Genomic DNA, 13,405 nt, shown 5'->3' on the forward strand with positions numbered 1-13,405 from the left:
AATGCTGAGCCACGCACACACCAACAACACACACAGGCACCCCCACACTCACACAGTCGAAATTCTGGCGAGACGTCTGGGCTTGGGAAGCTCTTTATCGGTTTACAGCTCTGGCCTTCCCCCTCCAGAGCAGAATGACCAATTGTTTAGTCTCGGAATTTGAAACAATAGTGGTTTTCAAAAGCAAACCCATTTTGCCTCTTTTATTGCCGGGCATAGTGACTGGCTGGTGGAGCTTTCCGCGCATAAAACTTCAGCGCTGCGGGGAGAGGAAGAAAAACGCGATTTTCCTTTTTCTCCCTTTCCCCCCCCACCTTCCACCTCCCCTCGCTTTTGGCTGTTTTTATTTCCCCAGGTCCGAGCGGGACCCCCCCTTTTTTTTAGCCCACCCGCCAAGGAAATCCCCCACCCCTCCGCGCCTCTCGGGCGGGCTGCGGTGCCGCGCAGCGCCGCGAGGTGGCGCCCTTGCTCCACGTTAGACGCGCGTCTCCCGCGCTCGGCCGCGGGGCCCCGCGTAACACCTTGATTTCATTAGCGGCGGCAGCCCGGCTGTTTGCTGGCGAGCATGAATAATCCCGAGGCATAAAATATAGGGTTAATTATAGCTATTTTGCAGATTTTATAGGTTACATCTATTTTTCCCCACGAGGGTAAATTATGTGAGGCTGGGGGGGCCGGGGGGGGAAAGAGTTAATCTGGAGGCTCTGTGCTGGGATGCGGTGAGAGGTGGGACACGCATCTATTTCAAATATTCATTTAAAGGAGAGAAAAAAAAAAACCATCGGGTTTTGTCTTCTGTTATTTCGGGTGGAGGTGGGACGATGGCTTAATTATCCCCGCACCGAAGATTGATGTTTGCAGGACTGGAAAAGAAAGTGGCTCCAAGATTTCGGGGAGAAAGGCGCACACAGAGTCAGGACATTTTTTCCTGGCTCCTTACCTTAGCCGTTAGGATGAATCTGCGTTTCCTCGGCTCTTTATTTTATACGTCTCAGATTCACAGCCACCGCCCGGGGTGGGGGAGGGAATAATAATAAAAAAATATATATGCTTTTTAGAAGTTGAACTGGTCATTTTTGGTAGAGTTGCTCCGTCTTTTGGTAGTGCTGCTGCTCTTTGCCTAAGGTCTTCACCTAATACGTCTGGAAATATTTTTAGAGGCTACAGTACAGTAAAATAATCCAAAATGCTGTTACCTTAACCACATTTTGTGATAGGTACAAATACACCACCGTTGCAGCAGCAACTAACTCCATCAGTTCACTTTTATTTCGGCCTTTGTTTCTCCAAAATTACAAGACAAAAATTATTGAGACATTCCAGTCCTTCAGCTACAATCAGCTACGAATCACACAGAAAGGAATGGTGGCAATAATTTCAGTATAGGTTTTCTTTCAAATTGTTATAAACAGATATTTCTGAATAAATGTTTCTCCGAAGTCACCCCAGAAAATACACCCGTTCCTCGCTAAGTTGCATCCTGGGAGAGCGAGTCACAAATTAAACCGATACAGGCAACAGAAGAGGATGCAGTATGTTGTTTTAAGAGGCAAAGTTGAAGCATCTCAAGACTGTTTAAATGCTATAAAATGAAATACAAATGTAAAGAGAAATAGATGGGGAAAATAAAGAAAAATCTTGCCCTGGTGCGTTTAGTAAAATGCAGAGCAGTGAAAACTTAAAGGTTTACCTAGGAAAGGGTTTGGGGTTCTTCTTTTTTTTCTTTTTTTTTTTTTTTCTTTTTTTTCTTTTCCTTATGAATTCCTAATAAATCTTTCCTCCACTGGGTATTTATAAATTATCTTCTCTCTCACAGACACACACACACGCACACACATCCCCACTTGTTTTTTCTTATAATAGAAACATTTTCCTTTCATCAAGAATAGGAGTACAGTATACGAATGATTTAAGATCAGCCATTGGTTTCTGGTGCATTGGTGAGTTACCATCACATCACGACCATAAAATTCTACTGCACTTGATAAAAACGTTAACTTCCAAGAGCAACTTTGCTCCCTCCTTCTTGGGATCCACATATGAAGGGAATTCCTGCTATTTTTTACTTTACAAACTTCAATAGATGGAAGTACGCCTGCAAACACACATAGAAGAAGATAGGTTCTTTTCTAAAAATACTTTAATCGATTTCATTCTCTTATTTTGTTGTTTTTGTTTTGTGTTGGGTTTTTTTTTCCCCTTTCCTGAAAATTCTAGCACCAAGCATCCCCACGCCAGGCTGCAAAGCTCTATTTACTTCTGTGCACCATTTCTGGGGTTTTATGTTCAAAGATGAAACCAAAATCTGCTCAATCGACAATAAAAGTGTTGAGAAAAATAAAATGTTAACTTGTCTTTTAGGGGGGGAAAAGCCTTAATTATACCACTGCAAGTATTCCAACAACAATAATTACTTGAAAAAGCTCTTAGACTGAACTGAAATTATCCCTACACAAAATAAAGGAAACGTATTTACTTAAATTATTTCTCTAAGGATGGTTTTAAAGTTTTATTCCGTTACTATCTTTGGTTTTTTTCTTTCTCTCCTTCCTTCTTTCTGTCTTTCTTAATTCCCTGCCTATTCCCACTGCCAATTTTAATGTTTCGGTTTTGTTTTTTTTTTTTTTTACCAAAGCCCTGGCAAGACAGACTAACCGGAACATTTCAACTTTTCCCTCTTTTCCATGCTGCGGAGGCTGAAAATGGTCCCTCAGTGGACGGCAGGCACGGGTGAAACCATCTTAATTCACCTTTCCCGTGTCAAACCCGCGCAGACGGATGCGGCGGGCAGCAGCAATCTACCCAGGGCAAAGGGGGGGGCAGAGGTTGAAAAGAGTGTCTTTAACTTCTATTGAAGGTTGAAGGATTTGAAAATATAGCTGGCATTGCGAAGGGCTTGGAGGGGCGTCGTGGGTGTTAGGCAGGCTGGGGCAGCCTTTGGCTTGGGAGGGTTTGGAGTCGTTATTAGCTGAAATACGTCTCGGTAATATTTGCTGACTGCGATAAATGAATTTCAAAATCTACCCCCTGTGTGTTTAGATGGTGGAAAGCTGCAGCGTTGGCATCTTCGAGGTAAGTTTGCTCCGTTGTTACCAAATGCCAATAAAATAGAAAGCCTCTCTCCTCAGTCCCTTACCCCACCCCCCTCTTCTCCCCGCTTTTCATTAGAAGTCTCATGCAAACAAAAAAAAAAAAAGAAAAAAAGAAAAAAAAGAAGAAAAAGAAAAAAACCCCAACAAATTGAAGTTATTGAGGAGGGGGTGAGGTAGGGAATAGTCATCAGTTACTGACCATAAAGGTTCTGTTCTGGATGCGATAAGCGACACAATACTTTGAGTTGCAATCATCCCCAACCACATCTTGAACAAGTCCTCAGCGGGGGAGGAGGCGGGGGGGGGGGCTGCGGGAGAGACACAAAAAGTCAATGTTATATATGAAAAACTATAATCATTTTAATTCAATATTGACACCTCAACATCTCGCTGTAATGCGGACGGGTCCAATCGAAACCTCTGGTTTATAGCAGTAGAGGAACGAACTCGTAAAATCCTAACGGCTTTTATGTAGTGCGGTATAAACAACAACAACATCCCCGGCTTTATGGCGTTTTATAGTTTGTTAAACAGTTTACAGCCTTTTTTGGGGCTATTACAAATGCAATTCCCTTCATGTGATAGTTAAACCTTTATCAATAATAAGGAAATTGATCATTAAAATGTTAAATATGACTACCTCGTTTGTTTTAAAATATGTTTAGGGTAAGAAGCTGTATGATTTGATAACTTGTATTAAAATACCAATTACATTTATAGGACCTTTTAAAACTGGTAGCAATTAAATCGTGTTCTTTTACAGTTTTCCAAAGCGACCCTGACATTTAAAAAGGCTAAAACTGCCTCGTTAAAATTTTGAAATTAACGACTGCGAGCGCTTCTCTTTAATTTTCCAACACTCCCCAAAAATCAATCTTTTGGGTGGTCTAGGTATGTGATTTGTTGTGAGGCGAGCGATATCTCATTAATGTAGGTAGTTAAACATATTTAATCCGTATATTCACCCCACCTCCTTCTCCCTTCCCCTCTCTCTCCCTCTCTCTCTCTCTCTCTCTCTCTCTCTCGCTCCCTCTCCCTCTCTCGCTCCCCCTCGCTTGCTTTTCCTTCTTTATTCTCTCACACTCTTCCTTTCACAATCATGCAGTGCAGAGTCCGTGTGGAGTAAGGAGAAGCCAATAGGATGAGGTTTTGGTAATAGATGCAAATGATCATGAAAAGACACTGCAAAATATGAAACAACTCATTTGCGCTGAAGTAAATCACTGAAAACTGTTTATGAACTGGCATCTCTTCTTGGAAATGTAAAGCGAGAACTCTTTTAAGTGGCGATTTTTTTTTTTTTTTTAGGGGTGGGGGGGAGGAAAGAATTCAATATCATGCAGGCTTAGAGTTTTGATTATATCCTCCTTTTATATTCCTGGAAATCACAAACTGTCGTTGCTTAGCATCTTAGCGCTTTCTTTTTTTGCTAATAGATTCCCGTGGTCTGGTTTGGTTGGCTTTTTTTTTTTTTTTATTTTCTTCCTGCTCCAAACAAATATTCTTATTTAAATTAAAATGAGCTCTTATTTTGTCAACTCACTCTTCTCCAAATACAAAACCGGGGACTCCTTGCGTCCCAATTACTATGACTGCGGGTTCGCTCAGGATCTTGGGGGCAGACCCACGGTGGTGTACGGACCCAGCACGGGGGGCACCTTCCAGCATCCGACCCAAATCCAGGAGTTTTACCACGGAGCATCCTCACTCTCCAGCTCCCCTTACCAACAGAATCCCTGCGCCGTGGCGTGCCATGGGGACCCCAGCAACTTCTATGGCTACGACCCCTTGCAAAGGCAGAGCCTCTTCAGCGCCCAGGAGTCGGACTTGGTGCAGTACACGGACTGCAAGCTTGCTGCCAGCGGCCTTGGAGAGGAGGCGGAGAGCTCGGAGCAGAGCCCTTCTCCGACCCAGCTTTTCCCCTGGATGCGACCGCAAGGTGAGGCGAGATGGAAAGGACAGCGAGGAGGCAATTCCTGAGCCCAGAAAGTAGCCCTCTTGCTTTCTTTCTGCCCCTCTTGCTTGCTTGCTTTCTTTCGCTCTCTTTTTCTTCCCCAGTGACTGTATTTTACTGCTTTATGGGGGTAAACTTTTGCACTTGTAAATTGCTTTATAGTTTAATTACCCTGAAGGAGACCTTTTCTTCTGGGGGCTGAGCGAGCCGGGCTTTCTGTGGAAGGAAGCGTTCTTAAAGTTTATGGCACTTTTATAGCCTTAAAAAGCCCCTTCATTTTTGTTTTGCGTTTGATTTGGGATTTCGCTGGTGCTCCTTGCTCTCCCCGGGCTGCAGCTCTTTTGATTTTTTGGGCTGTTTTGTTTTGTGGGATCCCAAAGACCCGGAGTCTGTTGTTGTTGTGGTGGTGGTGGTTCGGGTAATAATAAGTGTGCAAGTGCAGGCTTCAGCTGGGCTGCTCAGAGTGGGCTGGTGGGTGACGACCCCCCCACCCCCACCCCACCCCCCCCGCCACCATCACCCCTTTCCTTTATAACCATCTTGCCTTTTATAATATTCTACAGGAGCCTTTTCCTCTCCCTGTTAGCTTCCTGCCTTTGCTCCTGCGAGCCCTTTCTTCCCCCCCCTCCCCGTGCCTGTGTGTGAGTGTGTGTGAGCGGGTGTGAGCCTGTGTGTGCCTATTTCCGAGCCTGGTTTATGTATCTTTCAACCTCCTTCTCTTCTTCCCCTCTTCCACCCAACCTTTGCAATTCCCCAGCAGCCGCTGGACGGAGGAGGGGGAGGCAAACCTACAGCCGCTACCAGACGCTGGAACTGGAGAAGGAATTTCTATTTAATCCCTACCTGACCCGCAAACGGAGGATCGAGGTCTCGCATGCCCTGGGATTGACAGAAAGGCAGGTCAAAATCTGGTTCCAGAACAGGAGGATGAAATGGAAAAAGGAAAACAACAAAGACAAGTTTCCCAGCAGCAAATGCGAGCAGGAAGAACTGGAAAAACAGAAAATGGAAAGAGCCCAGGAGGTGGACGAGGAAGGGGAAGCACAGAAGGCGGACAAGAAATAAAAGGATTTTTAAGGACTGAAAGGCAAGCACTGCTGGGGTGGACGAGCCCCTGAGCCCCACGTTAATGGCAGTTAATGTAAGGGAGGGGTGGGAAAAAAAAAACAACAATGCATAGAAAAGAGAAAGGAAAAAACCCCAACCTTTTATTGCTGTAAAACAATATAGCTGTAAGCACCACTTTCCTGATTATCCTTTGATACAATGAACAGTATGCAAAAGTGATCGGGAGGTCTCTCCTGCCTTTTGCCAGTTATTAACTAGTGGTAGTGTAACGCAATAGCTTATGTAAAACATGACTGTGAAATTTTCTCTCTCTCTCTGTCTTTCTCTCTGTCTCTCTCTTCTTTCCTGGGGGGGTGGGTTGGTTAACATAGCTTTCAATGCTATAGGAGTTACGTGAAATTACATTTGTGCACTTTTTTTTTGTTTTAAATTTTCCACCTTTTTTGTTGTGGTTTATCTGTATGTACTGGAGGTAGCTATTGAAACAAACATCCCAACAACATGAAACTGCCTATTTATGCTCTAGTTATCTCTTTCTTTCTCTCTCTTTCTCTCTTTACTTTCCCTGCTTCTGTTCTTTTCTTTGGTTCGGGATTTTCTTTTTTGTTTGTTTGGGTTTTGTTTACAATTTTTAAATGTCTCTTCCAAAAAAAAAAAAAAAAGGGAAAAAAAGGAAAAAAAAAAAGACAAAAAAAGCGGTTTTCTCTCATTTAGTTAGCATGCGCACAGTGAAGCAAGTTGTAAAGTGATCTTTAGGTTAACTGTGAAAAAGAATGTATACTGTATACGTGAATTACTTTATTGGGGGAACTAATGATATATTTTGTTGTTCTTTCATCACTTTGTTCTATTGTCTAAACCTGGAAGCGGCGGAAGAAAGTTACAATAAAGTTTACAAGCGAGAATTCCGTGACATCATTCTTTTACCCTGCTCCATTTCCTCCAGGACCACTTTGATAGAAAGGAAATAAAAGTCAATTGTGTCGGAGCTGCAGCCCTGGCCATCAAAGACTTCTTTGCCTGGAGAGATGCTGGCGGGCTGGATCGCTGCTGGGACGGGCGGAGGCAGGGGCTGGGGCCGGGTAGCTGCTGCCGGGCAGCCGTGGGGAAGGGGAGGGGGCAACTGCGATGGCTTCTGCTCTTGTTGTTTCTAACAGTTCCTGGGTGGTGACAGGCTGGGAGACTGTGTGGAAATCCTTCCTGAAGGTAAAGTGTGTTGTTGTTTCTTCCTCCCCCACCCTCCCTCGTTTCTCTTTCCTCCTTTCTCCGTCTCCCCTCGCCCACCCCACTACCCTTGCAAGACGAAACCCGGCTCTGGGTCCCCCTTCCCTTCCTCCCACTCATCTCGCTGGGAAAAAAAAAAAATGTCAGTCGCGCAGCTGAGCTGCTTTCTGCTCCTTCGCCTGTCTAGCTGCCCTGCCATGGCAGTACAGTGCGGGGATGCACACCCATCCCTCGTAACATAACCTTGGGAAAGGAGAAACAGCAGAGAGCCCAGATGCACATCCACCATTGTCCGGGCTGCTTCTCCTGCCTGTAAGACTTTATTTCTTCCTAACATCATCATCCCACCCCCCCACCCCTCAAAAAAAAAAAAAAATTGAGGCAGATCACATTTTGGAAGGTCTCTCCGCTTCTCCAGCAGAAAGCAGATCAGCCAGCTGGTAAGGTTTTACTTCTGACTGTAATTGAGTCCTGCAGAACCGCTGACACGCTGAACAAGGGATCTGTGCACTCGTTCTTTTTCGCTACAAGAAAAGCAAATGCCAGCTCAATACGAAGCTCAAAGCCTGTGGCACTGGAATAAATTAGATATAGAGCTGAATGGCATTTGGGAAAAAAGAACCCTGAAACTATTAGGTATCAATGAGACATTTGTCTTTTTTTTTTTTTTTTTTTTTTTTTTTTTTGGGGGGGGGCGCGGGGAGGGGGAGAGGGTCAAGGGGGAAGGGAATTATGTACAGTCTTGTGAAAAAGTACCTCGGAGCCGGGGAAATGGTGCGAAGGAGGGAATTTTAGACGGGATCAATAAAGGGATAAATAGAGCTCCCTTCCCTTTCCTCCAGCAGAGAGAGACCGAGAGGGAGACGCTGGTTTATCAGCAACGTGCTTTTACCGCCCCCCCCCCCTTTTCTCTTTCTCCCTCGGTCTGAGCTGAAAACTGATTACAGGTTGCTTATCGACTCCAGCACAATTTCACCCCTTCCAGCATAGATCTTGGAGGGTTTTATATCGCATCAATTATTTATCATATTTTATAAATCCAGCAGCACTACAATTTTTTGCCCCCGAGGAGGGAGCGCGCGGCGATTGGCGCCGCCGGAGCCACGTGCCCGCGCGTCACATGGGCCGGGAGGAAAAAGGGCTCCTTTTGGTGTAAATCTGGACTCTAATTCCGTAATATATCACGGTACCTCGTAAAACCGACACTAAAACGTCCCGACCTACAAATCACCCGGCCAAATTATGAGTTCATTGTATTATGCGAATGCTTTATTTTCTAAATATCAAGCCGCAAGTTCGGTTTTCCCATCCGGAGTCTTTCCCGAGCAAACTTCTTGCGCTTTCGCCTCCAACACCCAGCGAGCGGGGTATGGGGCCGGATCCACGCCTCCCTTCGCCGCCTCCATGCCCGGGCTCTACTCCAGTGGCAGCGCCGTGCACCCCCAGCCCCCCAGCATGTACTCCTCCGGTTACGGCCTGGAGCCCGGCTCCTTCAACATGCACTGTTCCCCCTTTGAGCAAAACCTCTCCATGATGTGCCCGGGAGATGCCTCCAAGCAGAATTGCAGCAAAACGGACCAGAGGGACTCAGATTTGCAAAGCGACAGTAACTTCCGTATCTACCCCTGGATGAGAAGCACAGGTAAGCCCCAGCCTCCCTAAAGAAAGAAACCCGGGGGGTGGGGGGTGGGGGGAGTGTAAATTATTTGCTGGCGTGCGCGGGGGGTGGCGGAGGAGGAGGGGAGGGGGGAATTGTCCCCAACTCCTTTCATGACGTTTCACTGAAAAAGCATCTTCAAAAGAGAGAGGAAGAGAGCGACCCCCCTACCACCCCCCGCCATAAAGCCATCCTTTTAGCTTTAAATATTTATTGGTGTTGCTGGGGCTGTGTATGTGCCATGCAAAAGGCAGTTTGTCTCAGAGGGGACAGACAGAGCTGCAGAAATAATGGCCAGCCCCTTCTTCTCATATATTTACAGGATGGAAATTGTGCTACCCCCGTGTAGATATAGATATAGATTCTGAAAGAAACTATTTATGGGAGGTGCTTGCAAGCTTGGTTTGTTTGCTGTTAGATTGCAAAGCCTTCATTTGCCAGCCCCTCACCACAATGTCCCAGACACTGCAATTAAGCGTAGCGTGTTGCCATCAGAAACAGCAACACATCATTCCCGCTGCAATTAAAAGCCCCTCTCTCCGAAGGGTGACAATCCGGCCGGAATCCGGATGGAGGGATGGAGGGACATAGCTAGGGGAGCACTGTGTCACCCTCCGAAAAACATCACCGCGGAGGGGTGTAGCCCCGCGCGTTGGGAAAGGCTCTTTGGGGACCACGGGGTGCTCAGCATGGCCTTGCTGGGGGGCTGGGGCTCTCTGGGACGCTGCCGCGACGCAGGACAGCGTAGCTCCGCGAACGGCCGCGCAGTGCCCGCGGAAGGCCGCGCAGTGCCCCCGGCGGGGCGGGGGGCGCCCCCCGCAGGGACGCGCTGCCCCCGCACGTCTCCAAACCAGAGGCGCCGAGCGCCGGGCGGCCGCGCTGCCTCCAGTCACCGGCCGCTCTCCGTCTCAGGGCGTTAATGTCAATTAACATTTAATAAATATCCATCTCCCTCGCGCAGGAGCGGTCCCGGCCCCCCCTCCCCCCCCCCCCCCCCCCCGGCCCCGCCACCCGGAGCACACCGGGCTCCCCCTGTTCGGAGCAGCCCGGTGCCCGCGGCCACGCGTGGTGATGGGTGATGTTTACACTCGTGTAATCCCGGGGAGGGGGGAAGCGCTTGTCCCGTGAGCTCCTTTTCCAGCCTCCCTGGCCTCGCCTCTGCTGTGCCAGATTGCAACTTGAGAGCATCCCTGCGAGAGCCAGCCCTCCTCCTCGGCCAGATATTCGGAAAGGGTCTTGTTAGTAAACCCCGGGGGCAGCCGAGTGCGGGCCAGCCCCCCTGCGAGGCAGAGGGAGAAGAAAACAGAGTAGCAGCCACCGTAGGGCAGCTTATAAAGGCAGGAGTTACAACTCACCACCACCACACTTATTTGGTGGTCAGTTCTTTCCATTACCTGCTCCATAATTCATTCGCTTTTACAGTTGATTTATCAAAGACCAAATATTTCTGGTCGTAAACACTTCACCTCTGCTTTTATCTGACTTTAGATTTAAGAAGCCCCCCCCCTCCCTTACCCCCCTCCCCTTTTTAGCCTCTGACGCTGCGAGGATCGGCATTAGAGAGGGTTTGGAAATAGGGCAAATGCGCGGGGTCCCGCTCTCAGAAAACGCTGGGTGCTCTAGGATCTGCTGAGCCTAAAACCAGAGAAACTCGACCTCGGTCGTAAAAGCGGGGTCCCCCCTCCCGCCCCCGCCTCTCCCCCGTGCTTCATGCCCACTGTGCGATCGCGCTTGTGGAATTTCATCAGCGAGCAGAGATAGAGTTGTCATCCCTATTCAGCAGCAGTTTATGGCTCTCCCCTCAGCGGATTTTACAACCCACATTCCACGACCTGCACATTTTTACTTTACAGCTAGCCTGGCTATTTTGCCTTTTTTCTCCTTTTAATGACTGGATCTTTTCTTCTTTTAAAAAGAAAGAGGGGTGGGGAGAGGGGGAAAAGGGAAGAAGAAGAGGAGTCCGGTGGAATGTGTGGAGGAGAGGCTGAGGGCTGCTGTTCGCCATCCCCACTGCTCTGGGAAAGCATACATTATAATATAGATGTACATAGCATTTACATAGAAAATAGAATCAGGATCACAAGCACCATATTGTAGAATTATTTCCAATCAGACTCCAGGAAATGTCGGGTGGAGGGAGAATTAGGAGCTGGGCCCTTTCCAGACCCTGCTAGCGAGCAGCTGGAGGGTAGTGGGGAGCCGGGGGTAAGTGTTCAGGCGCTTCTCATCTACGCACCCCGCACCCCACCCCTCTAAGAGCAGCCCGGGGGTAGCAACCCCCTAGAAGTCACTGCCGTGCCCAAAACATCCCCTGAAATAATTAAGACCATCACACACCTTCCAAGCAGGCACCCTGATGACAGCTTTAAGAGAGGACAAATAGTTGGATTTGTGTAGGTAGCAGATGCCTCTCTAGCTCTGTTCGGCTCTGTTTCTGTGTTTATTTCCCAACCATCCAAAACTTCTGGTGTCTAAATGAAAATTAAAGCAGGAGTTCGGAGGCTGAGCGGTGCTGCGAGGGCAGGAAACTTTCTGAAGTTTGCTGGTCCCTCGGAGACACGCACAGGCACAAAGAGCACTGCAGGCTGTCCCGAGGCGAAGGAGGTTAAAGATGGGCTGGTTTGGGGGCTGAGGACGCGTGGGGGTGGGGGGGTGAGGTAGGGAAAACCTCGAGCAGAAGCAGTTGATCTCGGAAAAAAAAGAAGGGCTGTGCCAGTTGTACTGTTCCTCGGGGGATTTCGTCCACTCGTGGGACCGGGGTGGGTGGCTGCTGGCAAGGCTGCACCCACAGACAAATCAAGAGAGCAAACCAGAGCCAGCATCCCCCAAAACATCCCCCCCCATCCCCCCAGCTGACCTGAACCTGCATTGATTTCCCAGGCACCGACAGAAAACGCGGCCGCCAGACCTACACCAGGTACCAGACCCTGGAGCTGGAGAAGGAGTTCCACTACAACCGCTACCTGACCCGGAGGAGACGCATAGAGATCGCCCACGCCCTGTGTCTCACCGAGAGACAGATCAAAATCTGGTTCCAGAACAGGCGCATGAAATGGAAAAAAGAAAATAAAACTGCCTGCTCCGGCTCCAATAGCCAGGAAAAACCAGACGCGGAGGACGACGAGGAGGAATGAAAGGGGCGAGAGATGGAGGCAGGAAACGTGGAGACCCACGCAAGAATAAAAGGGGAAAAAACACACAGAAAAAGACTATATATTAAAATAGATAAATGATACGCGCATAAATAATTAAAAACCCTAGTAATGATGCATTGTGTTTCCCGACACTGAAAAAAATACTACCTATATTAATTTTTTTTTTTGTACAATAGAATGACTATCTACCTATTAAATGTGGCTTTAGAGTCAGAATAGACACATTTTTCTATGTGAGTCTTCCTATCGTATAAGTCATTTGTAAATCTCCGTTTGTACTTCGCTGTGTACTTTTTGGTATGAAGTAACGTGGTCGTGTTTAGCACCTTTAATTTAGAAAATGTGACCTGAAAGTCTGAATGCAAATTATACTTAGCATATATAGTCCTGTACATAACATGAATGAATATTACGCCTTCTCCCTGTAACCTCGGTGGTTCTTTTCTCCTTGCTATGCTCTTTTGTCTGTGTATATTTTTACCTGGATTCCTTCGTTGTTCAAGTCTACGAAAAAAAGAAGAGGAATTAATATTGTACCACGTAAAATGTTGTATATCAAAGTAGCAAATTATTTAATGGCGACGCGTTGCTTTGCCCCACCCCCACCCCTTGTCTGTGATTATTATTCTTCGAAATAAAAAGGAAATCTCCAATAATCTACCATCGTGTTGGCTTCGTTCCTCTTTTTCTTATTAAAAATAACACACGGGCTTTTGGAATTGCTTTTCCCCATGCAAAGTAAATGTACTAAAAGACCCTTTTAGATTAACGCATGCCTCGATTCAGCACCCTAAACTCTCTTTTTTCAGGAGTCACTCCTTTCAAAATGTTAGTAGCTTTTCAATAGATTTGGCGAATATACTGAGCTATAATTTGATATTCGGGGCTCTGGAAATGGAGGCTGGTCTCCTTTCCCTCTCTTCCTCTTTGGTTGCGCTGGGGCTGTTACTGAAGAAGGTAAGACCATAAAGGAGGGATGTAAAGAAGCCAGAATCAGCCCAAATTGTCTTTACGCCCCTTGTTTTAATTCTCTTCTTCTTGCAACTAATTTGCAGAAAACCGATCTATTTTGCAGTGCCTATAGTTTTGGTTGGGGTTTTGTTTCTTTTTTTTAGCTTCTTCCTCCGCCCTTCAATTACTTTACTGCGCACTGGAACTCTTTCATTAGCACCAAATAATGTTTAGCATCAAAGCACGCATAAAATAAATTAAAGCAATTAAACGCAGGAAAAATCAACAATGCAAAACAAAAGGC

The 13,405-nt window shown here is 46.9% G+C and overlaps 2 protein-coding genes across 4 annotated transcripts; both read left to right on the top strand.

Moving 5' to 3' along the window:
* The first annotated feature begins 1,252 nt into the window (after positions 1–1,252).
* On the top strand, positions 1,253–7,683 carry HOXB8 (homeobox B8). Of its 2 annotated transcripts, none has more exons than XM_080369515.1 (2): positions 1,253–5,031; positions 5,804–7,683. In XM_080369515.1, the coding sequence occupies exons 1-2, from the start codon at positions 4,611–4,613 to the stop codon at positions 6,109–6,111; spliced, it is 729 nt and encodes a 242-aa protein (XP_080225641.1). In that variant the 5' UTR covers positions 1,253–4,610; the 3' UTR covers positions 6,112–7,683. The 2 variants fall into 2 exon arrangements, with proteins under 2 accessions (XP_080225641.1, XP_080225642.1); XM_080369516.1 differs by having other exon boundaries at positions 5,807–7,683.
* A 164-nt stretch (positions 7,684–7,847) lies between these two features.
* Positions 7,848–12,806, top strand: HOXB7 (homeobox B7). 2 transcript variants are annotated; one of them, XM_080369517.1, is made up of 3 exons: positions 7,848–7,974; positions 8,627–8,980; positions 11,876–12,806. In XM_080369517.1, exons 1-3 carry the CDS (start codon positions 7,878–7,880, stop codon positions 12,127–12,129), a joined length of 705 nt encoding a protein of 234 aa, XP_080225643.1. In that variant the 5' UTR covers positions 7,848–7,877; the 3' UTR covers positions 12,130–12,806. The 2 variants fall into 2 exon arrangements, with proteins under 2 accessions (XP_080225643.1, XP_080225644.1); XM_080369518.1 differs by lacking the exon at positions 7,848–7,974 and having other exon boundaries at positions 8,015–8,980.
* The last annotated feature ends 599 nt before the right edge of the window (positions 12,807–13,405 follow it).

Source organism: Falco punctatus (assembly GCF_963210335.1).
Source record: "Falco punctatus genome assembly, chromosome: 19".
Taxonomy (NCBI): domain Eukaryota; kingdom Metazoa; phylum Chordata; class Aves; order Falconiformes; family Falconidae; genus Falco; species Falco punctatus.